Consider the following 15,354-nt stretch of genomic DNA (forward strand, 5'->3'; position numbering starts at 1 on the left):
TTAATTATGGGCTGAAGTTTATAAATGACAATCCATTTCTGCTTCTCATAAATAACATTGTCAGACTTTGTTTGACTATGGGGATGTTTAAAAAAAATCAAGAGTCTAGTTAACTGTTAGAGCATCCACAGCAAGATTAAGAGGCCAGAGTCAGCAGGATTAGACTTTGTCAGCAAAACCATTATCTTGTCAATACAAATAACAGATCTTAGAAATAGGAAATAAAGTAATATAAACATTACAGATCAAACATTTAGTTTTAATAGGAACTGTTTCTCAAATACTTAAGCACAGTTATTCAAGACATATGAACCATCATCTAGCACTGGAAGCTAAATGTTTTCATCAGTGGAGTTCCCATATACTTTGGTTTTTTAGTATATAAATGCTATCAAGCATCCACATCCCTTTTTTTAAAGGGAAAAAAATCACTGTGCAGTTAGATATGCAGAGAATTGAGAATTTAGAGAATTCATTTTTGTGGTTATCAATCAGCTTGCCTGGTAATAGCAGCAAGCAATAGAAGTGTCACAATTTCATGTGCAGTGCCTGGTGAAAAAGGATTCCAATCAGCAATTTTAACAAAACATACAAGATATTTCAGTGCAGGTTGTTCTAAAGTCATTCCCATTAGCAAGCTTTTACTTTATCCTTTCTTCTTGTTTCACTTGCAAAGTTCACTGATTAAAATATTTTTTTCCTATTCTGTAACATGACTTGGTAACACACTATTCTCCACAGCTCTTAACAGCACACAAATGAGAAAGATCATCCACTGTGGCCTACATCTCCCAACCCTGGGTACACATGAAGCATTTCAGGCTTTTTTATTCCCCATGATGACCAACACAAAAGCCACAGCTTGCTCCCATTCCAGTATCCTTTACTGACAGTATCTTTAGCTCCCACAAAACCCTCTGCCTTCCATTACTTGACAGTACATACATCGGCTAGGCTCGCCTGGTCCATGTGGATGCTGTGTGGCTGGCCAAAACAGAGAATTTTCTCCTTGACTGCAATGGAGATTTGAGAGCTGCTGGAAGGATGAAAGTAAAGCAGATATGGAACAAGGGAGCCAAGACAGCAAGGTGGCAGCTTCCTTTATTTAAAAAAAAAAATCTGTCCTTTAAATCTCCATCTTCTCACACAAAATCTATCACACCAAATGGTTCATGGCTTGGACAAGCTGATCTAACTTATGTTTTCAGTACAGACAACCCTGCAGTACGGCACTCTGGGAACCTTATGAGAAAGCTATTTGCTTTGTACCTTGTGCTCTTGTATTTCATCCCTTCACAGTCCAGAACAAAGCAGAGTACTAGCACAGCTCATGATGCATAGCAGCACAAGGCATCTGGCAATACACCCACTAAAGACAGTTAACATACTTTGCCCTGTATTCTGTTGTACCTGTAAACCCTGTTGCTTTTCATCCTATTTGTCAAGCTATCAAGAACCAGATACCAGCCCTAGAACTGTTTTAAATACTGCTACTCAACTACTGATTTATCAAAATATATGCTCAGCGTACTGTCCATTTTCATCTTTACTACACCACCTTTGAGTTGGGTTGTAAGGTTTTTAGGTACTACCCAATCTCTCTTCTTAATGTTACCTTAAATGAAACTTGGCTTCTGTCAGATTTTAAATACTATTCAGAATACTCAAGTTGAAAGGCCTGTACCAGTCTCCAACTTGATAATACAGGAATAACCAATTGGGGTGGAAGGCTTTAACTGTTATTTCTTCAGATTTGCAATATAAAGGCAATCTTGTCATGCAATAAAGAAATTCTGAAATGAGTCCTTTTACTTTTTCACTCTCCTATAGACACATGAAAGCCTGAATAGTCTAGCAGAATGTGTCTCTGCACTGAACAGTGACTTGTGAAAAGCCAGTGATGAAGTGACAGCACAGCTTGGAAAAAAAACATGCAAATGGAAGAGAATTACTGAATTTAGATACTGCATATCACAAGTAGATGCATGAAATGGTTCTCCAGATGTTGAGAAAAGAAATGGAAGTAGAAACCCTAGATTGATTCTAGAACTCAAGTAATGAATAAAGATACAGTGAAAACACTTTCCTGAATGTCCTCTTTTTAAACCCAGGTCTCTTATTTAAATGAATTTAAAGTGAGACAGAATACTGTGTTTCCTGTTTTGTATGTTTCCCTAGAAAACTTGCAGAAGGTAATTGTGTTCTCTGCTATATTTTGTCAACCCTTCATATCAGTTAGCTTTCTTACATGAGTCTTTGAAGTTCTCTTAAAGCTAAAAAAAAGTATCTAGAAATTTGGCTTAGCCAGAGAAGTCTACAAAGCTTACTGCCACTTTTCTTCAGGACAGAGGTAATAATCACACATTTAAAAGTGGTAATGTAGCAGGTGTACTAACATGTAAGTGTTTAGAAACATCTGACAATCTGATCCAGAGCCTCCAACAATTGGTTCGTCCCAGAATCTGTGATCACCATCAATAAGCAATATATGCTGACTCACTTCAGTGACAGCAAAGATGCTGCAATGAACTTGTTAGAGACAATAGATGAGATCCTCAGCTGCTGTGGTGCCAATTTGGCTTCAGTGTAAGAGTACTAATTTACATCAGCTGAAAATTTTTTAATCAGTGAGAATATAATTCCAAAGATTTTGCTACCTGTAACAAATCCTAACCAAAATAGTGCTCCAAAACTTATTTTTTTTCCAGAAAAAATTTTAATTACAGTTTATGCCTTTGAACATCAGCATCTTATATCACCTATGCACTTCTGAAAACAAGGTTTGCTCTAACTTCCTGATCACCAGAATACTGTATTGTTCAGGAGATTTCATTTTCATCTAACCCTTAATTAAATCAAAAAGTCAATGATAATTGGAAGAAAATCCCACATGATTGCAATTATACTTTTTAGTCAATTCTTCCTATCCTACAAGATGCAAAATAGTAGGCTAGAAACTTGTGGTTTGGTCAGATTGGAAAATAGGAAGAAGCAGCCATGCTTGAACAACTGTGATAGACAAGTAATGCTTGGAGTCAGAGGCAATGGAAAGGCAGTTCCTCCCCATGTGCCTTTCTAGGCTGGCATGTCACCTTGGTTCTCAATTTATCTTCTCTACACTGTGCTTTGCACATTGTCAAGGCAGCAATGAAATTGCTTGTTTTAGCACCTGGATTACTGGGAAATAGAAAACGATGTACTCTATTTACCTATTACTCTCCTATAGGAGCAACTCAAGGCTTCTCTCCATATTCAAAATATTGTATCAAACAGGGCAAGAGAGATGTACTTCATTATTTGTCAATACCACACTAAAGTCTCAACTAGATTTTCCAAGTAATGCAAAACCCAGTCACGCCTGAGAATTTGCCACCCTTTCTGACCAGCAACTTGTTGACACCAAGTAATTCAATCCTGGGCTTCCCTTCAACATAGACCATTATTCTTTTTCATACAGAAAAAGCTGCATAATTAAGGTTCTCTTATTTGCTAGTTCTCTGGACAAGTTTAATACAGTAGTTTCAAAATGCTAACCAAGAATGTCTGAAGATCAAGGCAAAAAGTAAATTACTTGTTAGTGAAAGAGATGTGGTTGAAACAATTAGTACATAGGTAATCTACATAAAAAAGTCTTCAGTTCTCTTGTTTGGTTAAGTTCTCCCCATATGGAGTCTCCTGCTTGCTGAGCAGTGTCCCCAGAGAACTAGGGATGAATGCAACCTGGTTTAGGTTATTAGCTGATAGGATCCCTTTGTAGCACCAGTACTTTCTTGCACATATTCTGCAGGTTCAGTCAAGTACTGGAAACAGTGTCATTAATGGTCTGCTTTAGTTCTGAATGACACTTTCTGAAGGACTATCACCAGTAGGTACATACAAGCTATTCCAGCTGTATTATTCCAAAGTATCCAACTGGGTCCTCTGTTGTCCCTTTTAAAAACCCAGACCCACAATGACAGGAACCTTACTGTTTCTGAACTCAAAGATTAATTGTATTGAAGTTTTCTGTGAAAAACAGCTCTCTAGCCTGTAACAACTTTATTAGCCACTTAATTTAAAAAAAAATTAGTTTTGGCTAGCATCTCAAGAAAAAGTCAAATAAAAATTTAAACAATTACATCATTACCAAAGGAAACAAGAGAAGTTCAAACTATTCAAATGTAAACCTTTAAGACTCTTCCCCAGGATTCTGCGATTCAAGTTAGAATCTGAACTTTTCAACTTGAGCTTCTGCTTTTATTAAAACAAACTTTTTTATACTGCAGAGCCATTAGAAAAACTCAGGAGCCTTCCTAACTCCATGCCACATCATATTTTGATATAGAAACATGTAATCCAGCAACAGAACAGTGTCAGTTTGACACGTTCCACAAGAACTGAGAAAGTTCACTAAGTGTCATGTAAAACAGTATTTGGAGCCTTACTTTGTCATCCTGGCTTAGTAGCAAATTTAGTTTATATTCTTGGGTTTTTTTTTCTAGTTGAACCATCGTATTTCAAGTTTGTAGTTTTTCATAACTAATTATGTAGCACTTAAATCTTAAAGTTGCATTATCTGTATTATATAACAGCTCTCATTCAAAAAAATCCATTTCATATCTTCAAGCCTTTATCATATTTTTATAAACATAAGTTATATTTATGTAAGTTTTATTTAATATTTTCAAGGAGGAATTAAAAGAGTTAGCTTTTGAGTTGTACAAAAAATGAAGTCATTTATGGGCTCTGATCAAGTTCTTGATAAATACTCTATAAATCCCATAACATTTGTATTTTGCTGATGGAGAAATGTGCTGAAAAATACACAGTTTAGGAAGTTAGTAGCCAGCCCTCTAAGTCACTCTTCCATATGTATGCCATTATCAGTCTTTATAGCACACAGTATTTTTAAGTTTCAGATTATATAACCACAGAAAGAGTTCACTGGAGGCCTATAAAACATGGTACACTACAGGCAAGAAATATGTTCAGTGTTTTAACTTCTGTCATTAGGAATGCTCCAATTAAAAAAATGCAGCTTACCAGACAGGTGACATCTCCTTATTGATGTACACTTATCTGCTACAAATTTAGCCAGAGATTTATTTCAGTAGAGTGAAACTGATTAGTACAAACACCTATCAAGCTAAAGGTTTCTCTTCTGCTGTCTACTTTGGCTCTGTAAAGGATACATCCACTATAACCAAATACTTCCCATAGAAACAACTGCGATTTCTCAAATGCTTAAGCTGCTTAAGTCATCCTCAGAGCTGTGAAATTTTTTCCAGTTGTATTTTATCTCCTTTCATCAGCTATTTTTTTGTCTAGAAGTGTTATTAAATGATATTAAATTTAAACTTTAAGTGTTAGTTTATGTGAAAACATTTGGATCTATCTAGAAGTCAGCTTGCTTCAGAAGTGAGAACACTCCCATGTTCACCTGGGCATTACGGTTACAAGCTGTACAAGATCAGTCTAGAACATGCCACTTGTAATGTGCCACTTACATCCAAGGACCATGGTCTGCGGGGGCCTAAATACAACTCACAGTAGCCTCAAAACACTCGTAGTGAGAACAGACTGGAGAAGAGACTCCATCTGAATCTAACCAATACGAGGATATCCTATGCTTTTTATTTGCTCCCCAATTTTTGTCACAGGGTTTGTTCACCTCCCCAAAGATTTTAGGAAAAAGTTACAAAATCCAGATATCAAACACTCCACTAGCATACTCAGGTCTTACCTTTGTCTTGTCCCTCATAGAACCTTTTCCCAAAATAGACATTTTTGTCAGTGTTTCTTCCTGTAAGCGCTTTAGAGAATTGCCACGTGGACCCAAAAGTTTTCCCACAAAGTTGAACTGCAAGAAAACAAAAAACCATTAAGCTCATTGGATTTTTAAGCATAAATGAACACGCAAAGTTGAATATTTTGCTGAAACAGCTTTTTGTTCTAGGTGCAAACAAGTATTAGATCACAAACTAGTCATTAAGTCATTAGAACAGTTAACAGCATGTCAGTGGCTCTACCAGGTGCCAACAGAAACACAGAAGTATCTGAACTCAGAGAACTCTGAGTATAGTATAAAGAGAACTTTGTTTATCACATTCAACACTGAGAACAGATGTGCTCAAACTGCAATTCAATTTTCAACAATTGTTACCAGGTATATAAAGCCATAAAAACAAAGCTGGCAGCACTCAGATACAATACTAACCAACCAAAGCTCTGAGGAAAAAATGTTAATTGCCCTGTCCTCCTTTGAAGATTTAAGTAGTAATACAGCAACCCATACAGTATACCCTACACTAAACCACAGAAACAAACAGGGAATTAAATCCAGAGAACATAAGCATATAAATCTAGTCCCAAACCGGAATCACTCAAGATCTTCCCAATTACCACTCAACCCCCATTATCACAAAAGTTTACCAAAATCAGCTGGGGTTCATAACCATGGCATTACACCATTACGATAACTAAGGAGAAGAAAGTGGTGAGCCACAAGAATAAAGGAAGACAAGGAAAACCCAACCATTTCCATTCATAGAAAACACAAGATACAGCTGGTGCTCTTTCAGGCCAGAAGGTGCTTCACAGGGAAAGTAGGCTAAAGAAAACAGGTATCAAAAATCCATTCATAACAAAGGAAAACAAAAAGGGAGAATCTGCCTATTGTCACTTCAAGGACACAAAACTGGACTTCGTAGAGCCAGGTGGTGTGAAAGTTCTCATGAGCACTGCTCCATAGGGCATATTCCCATTCACACATACCAGGAGAAAAGCTGTGTACACCCAGCAGTCCACTTCTGTATATCACTGCACTGTATTTTGGAAGGTATATAAAATTTGAAGGATAGTTACAGAGAAGAGTTGACAAATCACTTAAAGTACGCAGACAACTATTTTAGTTGGGAAAAAAATTGCAAAAAATTGATAAACATAAGCTACACTTGGAAGTTGGTATGGAATGTGTAAACACTTCCTGAAAGTAATAATTTGTTCCTGTAATGGATTTTGTTCCTGTAATGGATTTACATGGCAAGGTTTTGGCAGCACAAGGCTGCAGGGGTGACTTCTGTGAGAAGATGCCAGAAGCTGCCCCCATGTTGGATACAGCCAGCTCCAAGACAGGCCCACCACTGCCCAAAGTTGAGCCCATCAGCAACATAGCACCTATGTGATAACATATTTAAGAAAGGGTAAAAACATTTCGAAGTTGAGACAAATGAGAAAGTGAGAGAAACAGCCCTGCAGACACCAAGGTCAGTGAAGGAGGGGGAGGAGGTGCTCCAGGTGCCAGAACAGGGATTCCCCTACAGCCCATGGAAGAGACCATGGGCTGCAGGAGGACAATTTGCATCACCATGGAGGACCACAGTGGAGCAGATATCCACCCTGCAGCCCATGAAGGACCCCACACCAGAGCAGGTGGATGCACCCTGAAGGAAGCTGCAGCCCATGGAGAGCCCATGCTGGAGCAGGCTCCTGGCAGGAGCTGTGGCCCATGGAAAAGAGCCCACACTGGAGCAGATTGCCTGGCAGGACCTGCGACCCCATGGGGGACCCACACTGGAAGAGTCTGTTCCACAGGGTACAGTCCTTCAGGAAGGGACCCACACTGGAGCAGTTCTTGAACTGCAGCCCATGGGAAGGACCCACATTGGAGCAGTGTGTGAACAACTATCTTGCAGGAGGAACCCCAGGCTGGAGCAGGGGAAGAGCATGAGGAGGAAGGAGCAGCAGGAAGGGATAAAGTATTATGAGCTGACCACAACCCCCATTCCCCCCCTGTGCCACCTGGGGGAAGGAGGTAGAAGAGTCAGAAGGTAGAAGAGTCAGAAGAAGTTGAACCCAGAAAGAAGGGGGAGGGTGTAGGAAAGGTGTTTTTAGTTTTATTTCTCACTATCCTTCTGTTACAATTAACTGGCAATAAATTAGTCTTCCCCAAGTCTAGTCTGTTTTGCTCATGACTAATTGGTGATTTCCCTGTCCTTATCTCAACCCACAAGCTTTTCATCTTACTTTCTCCCCTCATCCTGTTGAGGAGGGGGAGTGATAGAGCAGCTTGGTGGGCACCTGGCAGCCAGCAAAGGTCAACCCACCACAATTCCTGTCAAAATAATACTGCAATAGAGATTACTTATCAACAAACTACTGTTCAGGAATATTTACTCTCCCCAACAAAACTTTGTAAAACCAGGATGTTCACACTGTTGGAATCTGAAGTGACACAATCATGTTAAAATAAATAGTTTCAGGCACAAGATATAGCAACACTAAAGAGCAAACAGGCTTAAACTACTTGTTTGTGGCCTCAAATTTATGAAACAGTTTATAAATTCTTTTAAGTTCTTTGACTGTTCCTCTAGTACTGTGTCACTAAAGGGCCAAGACTGGCTTCTTTGATCTCCCTGTTTCCCAGAAGGAATTTGAGAACACTTGACAATGAGGTAGAAGCAGCTCAAAATCCTTTGTTGCTACATTGGGAGTGCTGATGGAAGAAAGGCCCAGCTGCAGCCACCCTACACTGCAGAAAGTCTACAGCTCCAGTTCACCTACTTCAGCTTCAGCCAAAAAGAAATGCAAGCACTAAAAGCCAACTAAATATGAAAATATGATTTTATTCCCCTTAGCACTTGCAAGTTCCATTCCCAATGCAGACCTGAGTTAAAACCAAGATGCAGTTGAGCAAATTGCTCATGGATGACTATAGTCCACAGAAGCTGTTAAATTTAAGGCCTTGCATGAACTAGTCTTTTCTGAAATTACCAGGCCAAGTTTCAAGAAATCAGGCAATTTCTTTAAGTTTGTTTTATTAGGTATATTCCTTTTTTTTCCCTTATGGGTCCTAAGATACAGTCAAGGAAAACGTTCATCAGAAACAGGCTGCCCAGCAAAACAGTAAAAACCTCCCTTGCTGAGAATATTCAGGACTCAGGGCCGCTGACGGGGCCCTGTGTAATCTGATTTACAGTCACAATTTCAACAGAAGGTTGGACCAGATGTTCTCTAGAGGTCCCTTCCAACTTGGACTTCTGATTTTATTTCTGGAGGTATAACTGCAAGGAAAGCAAACAAATTGAAACAATTCATAACAAGTCTGAACTTCCAGAAGTCAGTAACTCCTTGTCAACAGTTTCCTTAAAGGTTCATTACTTATAAACAGGGAGTTCACAGTTAAGCTCAAATTAAAGCTTTCATGTAGTGGAATACCATATCAATTTTTCAAGCATTACTTGAGATTATTTATCTTTACTTTAAAATAGCCTTGTAAGTTATTAGGAACAAAAATAAACATTGCATACATTTAAAATGAGATTGAGATTTTCCATTTACAGTAAAGTATGTGAAATTATTTCAGAATGTTGAGTACCTGCAGTCTGATACAGTCTACATTTCTAGCAGTAATCTTAGTTAAAATATTCAGATGAGGTTTCACTCAATTTTTTACTGTAATTTAGGAGTAGGCCAGCATGTATTTAACTATGCAATGCATAGCTCTGAATATCACTTCCTAACTGGAACAAACAACTACCTGACAATTAAAATACAAACTACAAATCATAAGAAATGGAAGTGCATACCTGCAACAGAAGTGAAATCCACTTTGTATGTAAGCAAAGTAACTAAAAGGCTTCAGTGCTCAGAGAAGACTTGGTATTCTAAAGCACATTTGTTTATTCCAGCTGTATTGTTTATTTTAAAGCCAAATAGTTTAATATGTTGTGTATATCTAAAACTTGACCTACATAACTTTAATACCACCAAAAGTTGTCATCTTCTGAAAACCAAATCTCTAGTGTTGAAGCTAGATGTTATGGTAGCTATACAAGTTGCTGCACAGATGACATGTTCTAGACAACACATTTAATGAACATGAAAATTCATTAGCTGTATCCTGAGATCCACTGAGCTATTTTCCTGTGCACCGAGGCTCCAAATATTAGATTTGACAAGTCTGAAGCATGAGAAACCTGTGCTGCGAGTCTGAAATTCTGCTGACTTGAAAGCACAGTACCTCTAGATGTAGTTTAAACATGACGAACATCGAAGGTTACTAAAAAATGGCTTACAATGCAGTCCCAAACCCTTTTTGCTCCCATGTTCAAAAACTAAAGCTAAAAAGCTTTGAACATTTCAGTTGATTATTCCATAAATAAAACCCACTTATGATATTGAATGAATCCTTTCAGTAGAAAACAGATTTACTTTGAACAGGTACTGGATTTCAGTCGAACTACTGGTTTATGTTTTGGAAACATCTGATCAGCAAGGGTTTATTTTGAAATATTTCATAGAGATATAGAAACACTCAAAAAGATATCAGCCACTAAGTTATCATTATTTATACACTTTATCCCCAGCAATCAAGGAGTAGGACTCAAACCTAAAGGTACGGAACACCACCACACAGTAAGGCAAGTTTTCATTACAAAATTAACAAATCCAGCCTATCTGCTGGTGAAACAGAAGCAAGTAAGCCTGGCAGATCCAAGTTAGCTCATGTACAAGATTCAGGGTGCTTCCCATGCCTCACATTCCTAGAGTTTATTTGCCCAAGAGCACAAGAACAAAAACCAAATTCAGGTCTAGTTTATAAGCTTGAGTTCAATACTATCGCTGAATTAGAGGCACTGGATAGTAACAAAAAGACATCTGAGCAGCTCCATACAAGTCAAATCAGTCACATACACTAGCTCTGGCTCAGAATCAGACATGCCAGATTCTCCTCTTCACTCACCCTTCTTAGTACAGCACAATCATAACCGAACTGCCGTAAATACTCAAAATTGTCCTCAAGTTCTCCAGCTTCAGCTTAACATTGTATTAAAGCAGTCACACTGCTTTCCAGTGCAAGCTGGTTTGGAAGCTATTGCCATATTCACAGTTCCACAGGATAGCTGAACTCTGAAGAGCCAGCCATGAATTTTACTCTCCACTGGATGAATCACCTTTGTTAAGTCAAGGATTGTCTATACATTAAGACAGCTTCCAATGTCTTAGGTAAGAATCAGGATCTTATGGATGATGGTTTATGAAACAGAAGATAAAGTCCCCAACTCAAAGCCTGCTTTGACCAGCTCTGAAGGATATGCCAAGTGTGGTACCTCAAACAAAACTACAGCAAAACACAAGGCATCTTCGCAAAAACAGTACCAAGATTCAGGCTAACAGACCTGGGAGGAGACAACTGGAGAGGATGGGAAAAATTGTTACTCCAGCTACAGTTCAAGCCAAGTAACACTCCAGTCGTGATAAATGGTACCCTCCGTAGTCTTACATCATTACAACATATCAGACATACATCCGTTTGACCAAAAGGATACTAGATTTAAGGGGTGTTCTTATTTCCTAAAGCCTCTGATCACTGAAAGTACATCCCCCTATACCTACACCTCTGGCTTACTTCGTAGTTAAAGATACAGCCATGAAGTGCAACAGCCCCTTCTCAAATTCGTCAGATATGGGATTCTATCCCTCAGCCATGGTGTCCACTAGCCCACAAGTATTGGTTAACTATACTGAAAGCATGTATTTGTTTCCCTTTCACAGGTTATCTTAAACTGCTGTATAACTACAAAATCTCCAATTTAAAATACTTTTAATAGGAAAAGATACAGAAATAGAAAAAATGAATCAATAATCAGGTTTTTGCTTGAAAATTGTTTCCTCTAGATATTCATAAATACTCATTTTAAGAAGCATTTTTACAGATATAGGACAATGTAGATTATGGACACCACTGTTTAACACCACTTCTTCAGAATCCCCAAATCAAAATATGACTAACAGTTATCTAGAGATTTATTTCCTTACCAGATCGCTACTTGAAACTATTCCCTGAAAACAGTTCTGGAGAAAACACAGCTACAAAGAGTACACAAGTGAAACATTCTCTTCAGAAGCATTTGATCTACTATGAGTTTCAGCAAAAAAGGAATTAATGCCAATGCTACAGAGTTTTTAAGTGTATATATTACAGAAAGGGGAACAATAGAAAAAGTAATCCTTGTTTATCCCCACCAAGACAAGTTTGCTGAGAATGGATCATCCAGCTTAGTGAAAATATAAATGCTTGACCAAATGCTTTCTTGTAAAGCTCTAAGGCAAGCCATTGTCGTTAAAGCCATCGAAAGCTTTCTTGACATATTAGTTTTCTGCAATGGTTCCTCTGTGATAGGGTCACTAGAAAAAAATAAAAATAGTTAAATTAAGATTCAGAGCACTTTCCCTTACAATGACCTGAAACCAGGAAATCTTCAAGATTTTTCTTACTCATTTCAAGAAAATAAGGTTTCGAGAGAAAGGTAAATACTTCAAGCATCTACCTGGTACCACAAACCACTCTCCTTCACACAACACAGTAATAGGTCTTTAAACATTTATTCACAACAGAAAGCCTGGTCAGTTACTATAAAATTGCTCAAAGTTATCACTCATATTACATTTGATGCTTGTTTCTCCGTGTCACTTATGGTTATACAACCACATTTTCTCATTCCTACTCATTCCTACTCTAAGAAATCCTTAGAACTAAGGTATTATGAAAAATTGTTTTCTAACTAGTCATGTGATTAAAATATTAATCTCTGATTTTACGTAACAACTGCAGATATATTGTGTATGACAATGACATTTTAAAATAGATATTTTCACTCCAAATGTTGAGCTAAAAGGCTTAAATGGATACCAGTTCTGTAAGTCAGTAACTTGTGAGAATATATATTTAAAGTATCACTTCAGGGAACAACACAGACCACTTCTTACAGACTTCTGAGATTTACCCAGTATTTAAGTGTAGATCTATGAGCAATTTTTAAAATGGTAGCCTGTCACAAAACAGAAATAAATGTTCCCATAGTTTTGATCCATCTCATGGAAAGCCATCATCATACCATTTATCACCCATGGAAGCTATTTTTCCTGAAAATTCAGAACACTTGAGTTCACTAAACTGTCAAAGCAAAATCAGATTTGAGACTAAACTACTTCATGATGCATATTCATTGAATGCGTGGGAGGGGGATAACTCCTCCTGCCTCATTTGTACATATCTGAGCTACGAAACACCTTTCACACATGCTGACATTTCATAGCGGTGTTAGGATTGATCCAGAGTCCCTCCACCAAGACAACCACATCATGACCTTCCATGGCCAGGTCACTTTTTCTGCCTTTAAGTCTGTGCAAGTTTCAAGATTTTCAAGCATGAAATACAACAGAAGTACAGGTTTAAGGGTCACATTTTCACACTTGACCTGGAGTCAGTTGAGGTATTCAGCTGATCAAACAGCAAGGTGTATTAAATCACCCTGAACTCCATTGCCTAAGCTGACAAGATTCATTCCACTATAACTGCAGTTTAGACATCCAGCATCCACATGGACTCCTACATATAGGTAACTTGATTTAGAACTGAATCCTACCTCAAGAAGTTGGCCCTTTTCCTAAAAGGTTGCATAAAAGCCCTAACCTCTCTAATCCTTGCTTGTAGCACATCCCAGTTACAAGAGGATTGTAGACAGCATTACCAAAGCATATTCAAGCCTCATCTAAATACCTCAGATTAATTTTCATATCACAGCAATTCAGACTTCCCAGAGCAATCTGTAGAGCTGAACCAACCTGAAAAATTCATAACAAGATTGTGTACAATTTGATTGTGAAAAAGACTTGCCTGGACCTGCAATCTATACAAGAGTTTCCACAAGGTTTTGTCTTACCAAGTAAGACTGTCACCATACCAAGACATTAATTCAGGGTTTTTTAATGCGTACAGGTGTCTAAAGAACACAAATGAAGAAATTAATTCAAACGCACAGCCAGCCTCAAGCAGAAACTGAGCATAACTCCTGGGACTATCTTGACAAATTATTTCATAAAGCAGACAAAATTCAGGCCATCTTGGTTATTCCATCAACTTTTATCAAGGTCCAGACAGGAAAAACACATTTAGGCCAACTAGCTCTAGTATGAGATATTAGGTCTGTTAACCCTACCAAGGTTTGAGCAAGACAAAAGGTCCCAGCTAAAGTATATAAGTATGTAGCACCACAGAAGCAACCAAGAGCTGTTAGGTAGGAGGCAAGTTAAGCATAAACACACTCAACTGTTTGTGCACTAAGCAGAAGACCAGAAACTCACAAGTTTTTTTCAGGGAGAGCAAATATGCCCACAAAAGTGAAATACCTACTTTTGTATCTGAAGTCTACCAGATTCTTTTCCAATAGAAACCCAGCTGCTCTGAACTTCAGTTGAACAGCTTTCTGCTGCAGTTAACCTGTCACCTTCCACGGCTGTCAGAGGTAATGAGGCTGAATTTGCACAGGACCCAGCTACGAGCCCGTGAAAATATATCTGACAGGACAGGTAATGTGAGCAGGCATTACGATGCCAGGTTGATCAGATCAGAGCTAGGACTGCCTGACCTTTGTTCAGGCCATGATTTATTCAAGGAGTCAGAGTTAGAGAGAAGTTTTAAAGAGGGAAAGGGCAATGAAATACTTAAAGGAAACTTAGTTAACCCTGTGTCAGGTCTAGTAAGCTGTCTGAGCAGGGGTAGTGCACTGATGGGCTGTTCTGGTCCAGGGACCTCATCACAAAAAATTATGATTGAAATTTCATTAATCCTATCAGTATACCTAAACAGCAGAGGCATCTTTGCTTGCCAGAGTCATCACTGGCAAATATAAACAAAGGAATAGTTTCTGCTAGCAAGATCACTTATATTTGTAGTTAGTTTCATTTTCAGATATTAAACCCTGTTAAGGATTTAACTTTAATAACTTGCTTTTTTGATCCTGTCTAAAAGCAGGATCATTTATTTGGGGAAACATTATTCTGTTCATAAAGTTGAAACAAACTAGTTTTTCCTCACCACTTTCACCCAAGTTTGCCAGATGCAACCCAAACTGGTACCCCAATGCTAGTTTGACAGATTTATCAATTATTGTAGTGACTTGGTCATCTTCAAACAGCAGATTCTCTGTTCACTAACATCAAAAAGACTACACCTCCTGAAAGACTGGATGTATCCTTTCGTTCAAGATCTTGCACAATAGCTAACAGCATTAGTGCTGACTGCAGGCATACAGAAACAGATGCCAGCTTGCTAGGAGAACTACTCTAAATTCAATATTCACATACAGAAGAGCTTTTTGCACAGATTTCATCCACACATTTAAGTCTTAAGTTTCATTCTTCTGAAACATTTGTCACCAGTCCTGATCAGGAGGAAGGAGAAAATTGCTCATAAATCAGAACCAAATCTTTTAACCATTTTTCTAAGGAACTATCACTTGACACCTTCTACAAATAACATTTGCACTAATACTAACACCTCTTGTAGGCAAAATGGTCTAGAAAACTGCA

The 15,354-nt window shown here is 38.2% G+C and overlaps 1 protein-coding gene across 4 annotated transcripts in view; it reads right to left on the bottom strand.

The window, feature by feature from the left end:
* Window positions 1-15,354, bottom strand: part of KHDRBS3 (KH RNA binding domain containing, signal transduction associated 3) — a 99,221-nt gene that overhangs the window by 54,766 nt on the left and 29,101 nt on the right. For all 4 annotated transcript variants that reach the window (XM_076329053.1, XM_076329052.1, XM_076329051.1 and 1 more), the window contains exon 3: window positions 5,723-5,839. In XM_076329053.1, coding sequence (XP_076185168.1) covers window positions 5,723-5,839 — 117 coding nt within the window. The remainder of the gene's footprint in view (window positions 1-5,722; window positions 5,840-15,354) is intronic.

Source organism: Aptenodytes patagonicus, chromosome 2 (genome assembly GCF_965638725.1).
Source record: "Aptenodytes patagonicus chromosome 2, bAptPat1.pri.cur, whole genome shotgun sequence".
NCBI lineage: Eukaryota > Metazoa > Chordata > Aves > Sphenisciformes > Spheniscidae > Aptenodytes > Aptenodytes patagonicus.